Genomic DNA, 11331 nt, shown 5'->3' with positions numbered 1-11331 from the left:
TCCCCACCCACATCCACTCGGCACTCTTCTGGGTGCTGAACGTTGCTTACTTGATTCTTGGCTACTCTCCGTTCAGGGCTCATGTGATGGCAGGGCACGTGACCACACATGGGGCAGGCAGAAGTGCAAGACGGTCAATGCGCATGAAAACTGCCCCCAATGACAGATGGGCAGTTGGTGATCTCTACCCCAACCTCCTTGCCCCTTAGATTGAGCCCATCACCCACTGTGGTAACTGGCTTGATAACGCACCTTTTATTGGCTGCCTTCCTCTCTGTCTTACCTCTCCATTCCCCTCCAAATGTTTCTGGAATCACATTCCAAATATTCTATCTGCACTCCAATTCTCAGGGTTGGATTCTGGAAGAACACAAACCGAGACAGAAGAAGTCCAGGACAGCGGACTCTAAGCCACACTGTTCCCAGTAATAAAGCCAGTATTTTCATTCCCACTGCCTAGTGCCCAGGTCTATCACACAACTGGCTCAAAACTCAGGAGGAAAAGAAGTGTGATATTATTGCCCCCTAAACCTCAAGGAAACACTCAATAAAGACTCGGTAAACGCTCGAGTGGAAGCGAGAAAGAGCCTTTTCCCATGTCTGTGCGGCAGGAGACAGGAAGTGGCTGTTGGCAGAGTTAACGAGGAAAGAGGGGTCGTCTTAACCCTGGTGAGCAGGCCCTTCCTAGGCACACTGCGTGAAGCTGGGGAACAGAGGAGCGGGGTTTCCGCCCAGCCAGCTCTCCCCTCAGTTTCCCCTCAGCTGCTGAAGGCAGAAGTCAAAGTCTGGTATACAGAGTCTTTATTTATTGTGAGTCCTGCTGTCCAGAGAAGCCAGACTCCCATCCAGGCCCCTCATGACTCCACCTGGCCACTCTTCAGGGGTGGGGACATCAAATGGCCGGTCGCTCAGGTCCAGTTTTCCTATGGTTCAAAGAGTCTTCAGGAGGCAGGAAGTGGCTTTGCCTGTGCAAAAAACACATGAACATCTACTGGCACCTATTTTGTGTCTGGCCCTGGGGCCCCTACTGGGGGAGGTTATGTAGACAGCAGAAGCTGCCCTTGCCAAGTCCAGAGTCTGGAGAGAGAGAGGGTATCAGGTGATGGCCTTGGCCATCTGCCATGTGAACACGCCTGACACAGTGAACTGTCACTGGGAGCAGGGAAGGCACCATTTGCTGTATTTACTGAGCACGTGTGGTGTGCCTGGCATTGTTACAGGGCAACGGATGAAGCAGGCACAAATCTCTGACTCTAGGAAGAGACAGACAACAAATAAACAATAAAAAGATGTCAACTGTCTACAAAGAGGAGGATGGTGAGGAGGACCAGGTGTGGGGGGAATCACTCTGAGTGCACTCAGGAGCCACGACAAGGCTGGAAAGGGGAGAGATGTGACCTCACTTCCATTTTTACAAGGTCCTGTGGCTGTCAGGGGAGAGCAGATTTGGGGGCAGGATGGCCACAGGAAGACCAGGGAGAAGCTGGCTGCTTAACCAGGGCGGGAACAACGAGCCCTGAGATGGAAAGGTGAGGCCTTTACTGTTCAGATGCCCAAAAACTTGAAAGAAAGAACCTATGACTAACATAGAGCCAATATACAGATTAAGAAACTAACATGAATAGTATGCAATCATTACTAAATCATTTCTAAGAATTAAAAGTCCTACCTGCTGGTGTCCGCTCCTAGGGCCTGAACCTTTCACTTATTACTGCCGTATTAAAACAAAACAAGGACTACAGGGCCTGGTAGAAGGGCATCTCCCCCATCTTTAGCCAAGAACTCCTCTGAGACAGGCAATGGGAATGAAACAGTTATAAGGCAGTAAGATATAAGCCATAATGGAAGGAGCTCAGAGACCATGGGAGCCTGGGGATGGGGATGGGCCCGCAGGAGAGGTTTTATTGGACTTTAGATTTGGCCTGATGGAAGTGAGGAGCCATGGAAAGCTTTTTTTGTTTTTATTTATTTGTTTTGTTTTTTTAAAAATTTTATTTATTTATTTGACAGAGAGAGACACAGCAAGAGAGGGAACACAAGCAGGGGGAGTGGCAGAGGGAGAGGGAGAAGCAGGCTCCCTGCCTAGCAGGGAGCTTGACGTGGAGCTCGATCCCAGAGTCCCAGGATCATGACCTGAGCTGAAGGCAGACACTTAACTGAAAGGTTTTGAAGTGAAACAGAACATGGGGCGCCTGGGTGGCTCAGTTGATTAAGCGTCCGACTCCTGATTTTGGCTCAGGTCACAATCTCAGCGTTGTGAGACTGAGCCCCACGTCAGTGTGGAGCCTGCTTAGGATTCCCTCTCTCCCTCCCTCTCTCTCTGTCCCTCTCCCCGCTCACACTCTCTCTCTCAAAAAAAAAAAATAAATAAAATAAATAAGTGAAGCAGAACATGGTCAGATTTCCTTTGGGATCGCTCTGGGACCATCACAGAGAATGGACTGAAAGTGATAATACAGAGCACAGAGGCTCAAATGAGAGAATGTTAAGAGGGAGGTGGTGCAAGATGTGATTTTTGCCTTAGGAGCGCACAGTCCAGTGAGGGGAGGCAGTAAACATCTAAAGTAGCATTTCTCAACTTTGTTTTTATTACTGCTCCCCAAGGGGTCTTTTAAGACAGTTTTTAAAAATTGCAGCCATCCATGAAATCTTAATACCATAGTTATACTGCATATCTGTTTATGTACTGTATACATTAAAGAGAGTAAGACTCATTTGCCCCCACCTCACCCCCTCACCCAGTACAGCTGAGGGACAGTGAGGAAGGGAACAAGAGAGCAGGTAAGGAAGGAGGTGGCTGAGGTCAGCCCAGGGAAGAACACAGAGAACCCAGCAAGGACCTGGGATTTTGTTCTGTGAATGGGAAGCTACTGAAGAGCTCTAAGCAAATATGTAATGTGAATAGTTTTCAGTTCCTAAATATTCTCTCTGGCCACTGTGTGGGGGGCAAGTGAGAGGGGATTCAGAGAGTCAGGGAAAAGGCTGGGGCAGGGATCCTGGAGGTGAACAGGTCAGGGAGGTGTCTGGACTCAAGCAGGGACTATGGGAAGGGGCAAGAGGTTATCATGTTCTGGATCCCGGGTGCATGGTGCAGGTCTGTGTGGGGGGTAGGGTGGGGCTGAGGATAACTCCCAGGTCTTTATTCTGAGCAACCAGAAGGATGAAGGGGGTGAGAACGGATGAGCCCCCCCGCCCCCCCGCCTCACCTCCACCGCTGAGGGTGAGCGTGGTGGCCGCACCTGCTCGGCACACTGAAGGAAGCGGTGCACATGCTCTGCACAGTTGCCCACGGCTGCCTCATTCTGTCGAAGACACTCCTCAAAGGCCTCAAAAGGCTCAGCACAGGCCTGGCGGATCTGACGGATGATTGGGCTGTGGAGGAAGGGCATTTCAGGCATTCACACTTCCACTCCACGGCCTACCCCCCCCACACACACACACCCCATCCCATTCTTGCCCACACTCACTGGGAGGACGTGCATTGAGCAATACTCATCTTAAGGTGGTGACAGTCCCGCTGCCAGGACTCAGGCTTGGCCGCCACACACTGGCCATATTGCTCCAGCTCCCGGCCACAGTAGCGAGCAGTGACCTCCAGGGCTGCCTGCCTGTGGGACATGGTGGGCTGAGGATAATTCCAGACAACAGACAAGAAAGGGAGTTCTGATTTTGGTAGGAGGATGGAGCAGGGAACAACACTAGGGATCTCGGGCAGATCCGGGAGTCTGAAGGATCCTGGATAGAGCCAGGGAGATGGAGGGGAAGGTAAGGCATGAGCGCTGGGGATTATGGAACAGGCTGGGGGCTTCTGGGAAGATGGTGGAGATCTTTTCCAAAAAAGATCTAATCATTCGAAGGCAAGCCTTGGGGTCCTGGAAGAAGGGTCTTGGGCTTCAGGCATCCCCCAATAGGGCCTTAGAAGTAAGATCTTGAGTTCTAGGAGAAAACCTGGGAGCCCTAAAGGGGTTTGGAGTTCTAAAAAGAGGTTTAGAAGTCCAAGGGGTAAGGTCTTTGGTCCTGGGGAAGGGTTTATTGGCCAGTCTTAAAGATTAGGCCTGAGGACAGGGGTACTGGAGATGAGACTTGAAGCCCTGGAGTGGGTTTGGGGGTCCTAGGGTGGGTCCCAGAGTTCTAGGGGCATGATGTGGAAACCCTGGGGAAGGCTGGGGCTCTGGGACAGCTCTGGAGGTTCCTACAAGTAAGCTCTTGGGAACAAGATCTGGAAATCTAGAGCGGGACCAGGGGTCTAGGAACAAGTCTGTGGGTGCTACAGGTGAGGTCTGGATACTGTGCACATCCTAAGGTTCAAAAGGGATGTTTAGGTGATCTAGGGGGATGAACCCGGAGCTCTAAGAACGGGTCTAAGAATCGCAGAGGTCCCGCGACAATTCTGCAGTCCTAGGGTTGCAAGGTGGTGGACAGTGCCAGGGGTCCTAGGGACAGGGACTGGGTGGGTGTTAAGGGTGGACCTGACAAGTTCCCAATTACCACGAGGAAGAGGGGAAGAGTCTGAACGTTCAGGGGCGGGGCCTGGACACGCGGAGGGATGAGACTTGTAATGGACTGCGCTGAATCCTAAGGGTCGGATTTCCGAGGAACAAAGAAGCCAATCCTTCCTCCCGGAGTGCTGGCGTAGGTCCAGGTCACGGGAAGAGAGGGGGTGCGGCGGCATATCCGGGGTAGGCGCTCCCGCTACTCACATCTCCAGGCCGCTGCCGGTAGGGAATCAGTCAGGGAGGAGAGTCCCGCCTTTTCCGGTACAGGTTGTCATGGCGGCGCCCAACTCCGCTGTCCTTGCCTCGTTTTTTCCGGTCGCAGAGCCGCCAAGCGGCCCATTCCATTCCCTTTAGGCCCAACCTGTCATGGCGGCGCCCTGTCTCTCCTTCCGGCCCCGCCTGTATTGGCGGCGCCTGCGCAGTCATCGCAGGCCCCCATTCGGTTCGGTTGCTCTACCTCTTTCTACATCCGGCTTGCCTTGGCCCCGGCGGAGTGCGCCGGAAATAAGGGATGGACGCCGCAGCACGCGCTTCTATCCTAGCTGCCCGCCCGGAGCTGGTGGCGAGCGGATGCTGTGGCCAGGTTGGGCGCCGTGGCTGCCGGCTGCTGGGCGCGGGGACTGGGAGCCTGACGCCTAGCCACCTCTGTCTTGCGCAGGCGCTCCCCGTCCTCTCGGGATGCTGGCTCGTGCGCGCGCGCGGAGCCGCGGGAAGGGGGTCACCGCAAGAGTGGGACGTCCGGCCTGGACGTCCCTTCGGCTCAGCCTGGGTCACCCAGACCAGGCCCCCTCCTTCTTGGCATAAGCCCTGGGGCCAGGCCGGACTTGAGTGTTAATATTGGCTCCACGTGATTATGGGCATGTGTAATTCTAGTTCCTCCTGGTGGGGTACCGTTTCCATCTCTTGATCTGTCCTCCAGTGTGAGGCCTGGGGGTACGTTTTCCCCTCTGTGAGGTCGGGCGCGAGTATCCCGTGATCAGAGAGAAACTAAGCATCAGCCCAGCCATCTAGTATGTGGATGTCTTCCCAGACTCCAGCCAAAATGAACATAAAATGCACTTCATCATAGTGTTGAGGAACAAGAGCTATTTGTGAGCAAGTGACAGCTATTTGGAGTCTCCGTATGCTCATCTGTAAATGGGGATGATAGTGAGATCCTTTACATAGGGCATAGTGCCTGTGAACAGTTTAGGGCAGAGCCTGGACCCTCAGGAGTTCTGGAGAAGTGAGAGCTGTCATGGGAGCCTGTTACTGTGAGCTGCTCTGGTTGGCCCTTGACGCATGATTGCCCCACTGACCATCCGAACATGCCTCGGATGACAGGAGTAGGTTTGGAGCTATGGGCACCGAAGGAAAGCTTTTCACCCAAAGCCCTCCTATTCTTCCTTCTTGCAAAAACTTCCAAGTGTGTATTTTTGGTGGGAGAAGGGGGGGAAGGAACACCCTCAGTGACAGAGAACACTGACTTCAATTGACTGAATCCTCACATTTTTCTCTCCTGGAAAAGTGAAATCTTAACCTGTCCCTTGGCATTTCCTGAGTCTTATCTCAAAGTCCCTGTAATGTGCTTCCTCAAGAGAAGGGGTTCAAACGTGGGCTCATTAGTAGGTACGATGAAGACCCCAAGAGGAGACACCCCCTCTGGGAAGTGTGACACCTGTGCCTCCAAGCTTCTAGGTTGTTCTTGGGCTGTAGCTCAAGAGTGTGACTAACTTCCTCTCTAGGGATCAAATGCAAGGCAGACCTATGGAGTGAAGCCGACCTGGGTTTGAATCGGAGATCTTGGACAGAATCTGCTCTCTGGGTTTCAGTTTTCTCCATGACAGCTGCTTCAGGATGCCCTTGTGAGCAGAGACTGAAATGATGCCTGCAGAGCACATGGTGGGGAGCACTTTGTACTTTCCTTTTTCTAGCCTTATCAGAATTTGTTATTGTATTTGCTTATTTTCTGCCTTCTTCAAGACCCATGAGGGAATGGGCCTTGTATCTGTCTCATGGTCACCGCTGGATCCCCTCCATAGCATGGGGTCTGGCAGAGTAATAATGGGACAAATGAAACCATCTGCTCACAGGATTGCGTGAGGATAAAATGAGATCCACTCATTGACTCGTATGATACTTAACTGAGTGTCATATATGTGCCAGGAACTGGGGAAACAGCAAGTAAAAGACCAAAATTCATACTGCTAAAAAGGGTATACAATGGGATGTGTTGGTATACATAGGCATTGTGAAATGATTACCATAGTAATATCCATCAGCTCACGTAGTTAACATTTTTTATGTGTGATAAGGACATTTAAGATCTAATCTCTTAGCAAATTTCAAGTACACAATATGTTGTTATTATCTAATGCTATACATTAGGTCTCCAGAACTTACTCATCTTAATAGAGTTTATACCATTTGACCAACATCTCCCCATTTCCCCCACACCCCAGGCCTGCCAACCACCATTCTGTTTCCATGAGTTCAACTTAGATTCCACATATAAGTGAGATCATGTGATATTTGTCTTTGCGTATTTAGTCCCTCCAGGTGGGGCATGTCAGATTTGATGAAGGGCAGGGAGCATGATGGGTGGATACAGGGTGGTGGGTGGGAGGATGCCCTTGTAGAATGTGACCTGGAGGGAGTTGTCCAGTGCTTTGATCCCTGGCCAGACTGAGAGCCGCCATGAATGGCAGCACAGAAATGACTTTGACCAGATGATCTGTGAGCTGGCAGCAGCGTGAGTCCTGACCCTTGATCCCCTGAAGGGGCCATGTGGCAGGAAGGGATGGTGCCTGGGTGTGTTGGTGATTTCCTAATGGTGTTATGAGAGGAGCACTGTTGACTAGGAGAGGATCTCCAGGACTCCCGAGGGCTCCTTCTCTCCCCTCGGTGGCTTCACTGCCCCCTTCATCTGGGTTTTTCTTTTCTAGAAGCTCTCCCTCTTAATCTTAAGTTTATAGGATATCATGGGTGGGAGGCAAATCCTGACGAGCCCAATACATGTAAAATCTCCAAGCTGAGGACAGCAGTGAGCACGCTTTTCCAGCCACATTACATCTTTTCTCACTAGCCAGGGGGCTAGTGACCTAGAGCTTCAGGATCACCTCTCCTCTGGAAATAGTAGCACAGAAATTTGTTAGAGGAAACCACATACTCTGACTCTGAGGGGGTGTCCCAGCTCTTGACTTCTTTTTTCTCCTTATTAAGCTCCTTAGTTAAAAAAAAAAAAAAAAGACTGAGAGAAAAATGAACACTTTGCTTGAAGCTTAACTTCCACTTTCTCATTAGTGTCTCCTGGATCCTATGCCTCCCAGATCTATTCTTCCAGAGCCCAAAGCCTTAGGATTCCTGGGAACTGCAATGAATCCCATCCCTTCCTCCTGCGTCTGGATTCCAGCCATTTGTTAGTCTAGGCAAGGGCCGGTGAGGCTTGGAAAAGGGTCCACTTGTTGGGTCCTGCCATGCTGTCCACACAGGCCTGTATTAAGGGTGCTGCCTTCCCTCCGGTGCTGGGCAAGGGGAGGGCTTGGGAGGAGGTGAAAGCCATGGCTCTGTCCTAGAGGAACTGACAAACACCAGCTAACAACCTTCCTACCTGATGATGGGTGTGAGGCAGCAGAACAGGGTGTGGTGCCCTCGTGATGAGGTCTGCTCGGCTCTATTCTGCCTCCTGGGGACTGGTCTTAGGCAAGACCTTGACAGCTCACCCAGGACAGTTCCTTTCCTCCTGCACTGGGCGGCTGCCTGAGGCTGAGATTCCAGTGGGCCTGGCCACCTCCGCAGCACTGCGTATGCCTTCCTCATCCACTGCAGGTTCATGGGGTTTGAGGCGTAGGAAATGCAGATTCAGAAGCTGCAGCTGATGAGCGGGTCCCAGTGCTGATTTATTCCAGGTCCTCGGGAGCTGTGGGCCACAGGCTGAAAGTGAGGTGTGCAGAAACCAGTCCCAGATAAAGGACACTGCCCTCACTTCTTGGCTTTGCCTCCAAGAAGTGGTATTTGATGTTTCAAATAGAACACTGCACCACTTGGGAAGGAAAAGTAAGTGTGGGAAGGGTTAATTAAGTGGTTTGTTTTCTTTACAGCCAATCTGGGCCTCCTCACCAATCTCAGTATTATCTTCTATCCACATGGAGGCATCGCACATTTAGAACCCATGCTAATCTGTGCTCTGTGAGGAGCTGAGCCTCAGTGGGATTGGCTTCCTGAGGTTGCTGGAACAAACTGCCACAAACTGGGTAGCTTAAAACAACAGACATGCATTTTCACAGTTCAGGACGCCGGAAGTCCAAAATCAAGGTGCTGGCAGATTCCTGCTGGAGGCTCTGAAGAATCTGTCCCATGCCTGTTTCCCAGCTTCCGGTGGTTACAGGCAGTCCTCGGCATTCCTTGGCTGGTAGACACATTACTTCCATCTCTGCCTCCGCTCACATCACCTTCTCTGTGTGTGCTCTTACAAGGACACGAAGGCCAAGACCCCAGGGGAGCCTTCGCCTACATCCCTTTGCCACAGGCTGCACCCTGTATCATCGTCAGTAACGCTTGCAGTTGAAAAGGCTCACCAGGACTAGCTGTCAGAGGGGGAGGGCAGTGTGGACAGCCTGCTGGAAGGGGGTCTGAAGCGCTCCTGCCCGGACCAGCTCTTCCATCAGTGCGCTGGGCTCTTCCCCACATCCTGTGCTGCCTCCCCCACACCGCAGGGCTGGGCTGGGGTGCCTGCTGGGTCCCACAGAGATACTCAACCCACTGGCACTGTCCTCACTCTAGATCTGCCCCACAGGAACACTTCTTACCATCAAAAGAAGTACCACACATACTTGAAACGTCTATTCGTATAATACATCTTGCAGTACCTGTTACAACCACTTGGGTGTATGGAGTGTCCATTAAATAAAACAGGTTAGTTTCAAGGACCACAGTGGGCAATTCATTTTTGTTGGAGCAACATTCTTTTTTTTTTTTTTTTTTAGATTTTTATTTATTTATTTATTTGATAGAGAGAGAGAACACAAGCAGGGGGAGCAGCAGAGGAAGACGGAGAAGGAGGCTCTCCACTGAGCAGGAAGGCTAATGTGGGGCTCCATCCCAGGGCCCTGGGATCATGACCTGAGCCAAAAGCAGATGCTTAACCAACTGAGCCACCCAGGCGCTCTGGATCAACATTCTTAACAGAGACAAATTATTTATTCCATCTTGTGTGTAGTTCTGTTCTTTCATTAGGAAACTTATAAACAATACAGAAACTTATAAACAATACAGAAATATAACATACAGCCCTATTTTATGCAGTTTTTAATCTATCCATATACTATTCAGATAATTAACCTATCATTCAATTTTTTTTTTTAAGCTTTTATTTATTTGACAGAGAGACACAGCAAGAGAGAGAACACAAGCAGGGGGAGTGGGAGAGGGAGAAGCAGGCCCCCCACGGAGCAGGGAGCCCAATGCGGGGCTCGATCCCAGGACCCTAGGATCATGACCCAAGCCGAAGGCAGACGCTTAACAACTAAGCCACCCAGGTGCCCCCTATCATTCAATTTTGTATTTACTTCTTTAAAATATTGTTATGCAATATTCCATTCATAGATGTAACATTCAGTTTTACCTACAGCTCCATCCTTCCCTTGAAGACATTTGTTTTGGAACAACATTCCATTTGTATAAATATGTATCTTGTCTATACCTTATCCCTTCACTGCATACACTGATTTGTGTTATACCAGCACAACATTCAAAATGATACTTACCACCCAATTCTCTGGCAAAAAAAAAAAAAGAATCTTGATCTGAACCTCACACCTTATACAAAAATAAATTCAAGGGGCGCCTGGGTGGTTCAGTCATTTGGGCATCTGACTCTTGATTTCAGCTCAGGTGGTGATCTCAGGGTTCTGTGATCAATCCCTGCTTCGGGCTCCCTGCTCAGCAGGGAGTCTGCTGGAGATTCTGCCTGCCTCACCCCACCCCCTCCACTTGCACATTCTAATAAAGGGATAAATCTTTAAAAAAAAATAAACTCAAGGGGCGCCTGGGTGGCTCAGTCGTTAAGCGTCTGCCTTCGGCTCAGGTCATGATCCCAGGGTCCTGGGCTCGAGCCCCGCATCGGGCTCCCTGCTCAGCGGGAAGCCTGCCTCTCCCTCTCCCACTCCCCCTGCTTGTGTTCCCTCTCTTGCTGTGTCTCTGTCAAATAAATAAAATCTTTAAAAAAAATAAACTCAAAAGGGATAAATGGATCACAGATTTAAATGTACAGCATAAAATTATAAACGTTTAGAAGATATTATGATAAAATCTTTGGGCTTGAAGAGTTCTTAAGACATGACACCAAAAGCATGATCTACCAAAATCCAAACCCAAATGATAAAAGTATAAACTGCTCCATATCATGGAGTGCTGAGTGACAGTAAGAAGGAATAAATTACAGATACATCCAAGAACTTCAGTGGATCTCAGGGGAATTGCACTGAGTGGAGAAGGCCAATTTCAAAAGGTCACATACTGTATGATTCCATTTATATAATATTCTTGAAATAACAAAATGATTGAGATGGAGAAAAGATTAGTGGTTGCCAGGGGTTAAAGTTGGGGGATGGAGTTGGGAATGGCTATAAAGGGAAAACATGGCAGAGCCTTGTGGTGTGGAATAGTTGTGCGTCTTTTTTTTTTTTTTAATTTAAATTCAATTAACATAGTATATTATTACATTCAGAGGAAGAGGTCAGTGATTCATCAGTCTTATATAATACCCAGTGTTCATTAAATCACTTTTCCTCCTTAATGTCCATCACCCAGCTACCCCATCCCCCCCAACCTGCTCCCCTCCAGCAACTCTCAGTTT

General features: G+C 50.0%; 1 protein-coding gene across 3 annotated transcripts; it reads right to left on the bottom strand.

Moving 5' to 3' along the window:
• Positions 1-786: 786 nt before the first annotated feature.
• CHCHD5 (coiled-coil-helix-coiled-coil-helix domain containing 5) lies at positions 787-5167 on the bottom strand. 3 transcript variants are annotated; one of them, XM_036103820.2, is made up of 4 exons: positions 4701-5167; positions 3468-3625; positions 3207-3372; positions 787-965 (listed from the first exon to the last, which is right to left on the bottom strand). In XM_036103820.2, the coding sequence occupies exons 2-4, from the start codon at positions 3617-3619 to the stop codon at positions 942-944; spliced, it is 342 nt and encodes a 113-aa protein (XP_035959713.2). In that variant the 5' UTR covers positions 3620-3625; positions 4701-5167; the 3' UTR covers positions 787-941. The 3 variants fall into 3 exon arrangements, with proteins under 3 accessions (XP_035959713.2, XP_035959714.2, XP_035959718.2); XM_036103821.2 differs by having other exon boundaries at positions 3468-3608; positions 4701-5163; XM_036103825.2 differs by lacking the exon at positions 4701-5167 and adding an exon at positions 4489-4694 and having other exon boundaries at positions 3468-3608.
• Between the last annotated feature and the right edge of the window lie 6164 nt (positions 5168-11331).

The sequence above is a fragment of the Halichoerus grypus genome, chromosome 10 (assembly GCF_964656455.1).
Source record: "Halichoerus grypus chromosome 10, mHalGry1.hap1.1, whole genome shotgun sequence".
Classification (NCBI taxonomy): domain Eukaryota; kingdom Metazoa; phylum Chordata; class Mammalia; order Carnivora; family Phocidae; genus Halichoerus; species Halichoerus grypus.
This window is presented reverse-complemented; position numbering and strand designations above follow the sequence as displayed.

Coding starts and splice junctions, on each gene's coding strand:
- CHCHD5 (XM_036103820.2), bottom strand. CDS start 3,619: ATGTCCCACAGGCAGGCAGCCCTGGAGGTCACTGCTCGCTACTGTGGC. Junction 3,373..3,467: donor GCTCAATGCACGTCCTCCCA/GTGAGTGTGGGC, acceptor CTTCCTCCACAG/CCCAATCATCCGTCAGATCC. Junction 966..3,206: donor GCTCACCCTCAGCGGTGGAG/GTGAGGCGGGGG, acceptor TTTTTTGCACAG/GCAAAGCCACTTCCTGCCTC.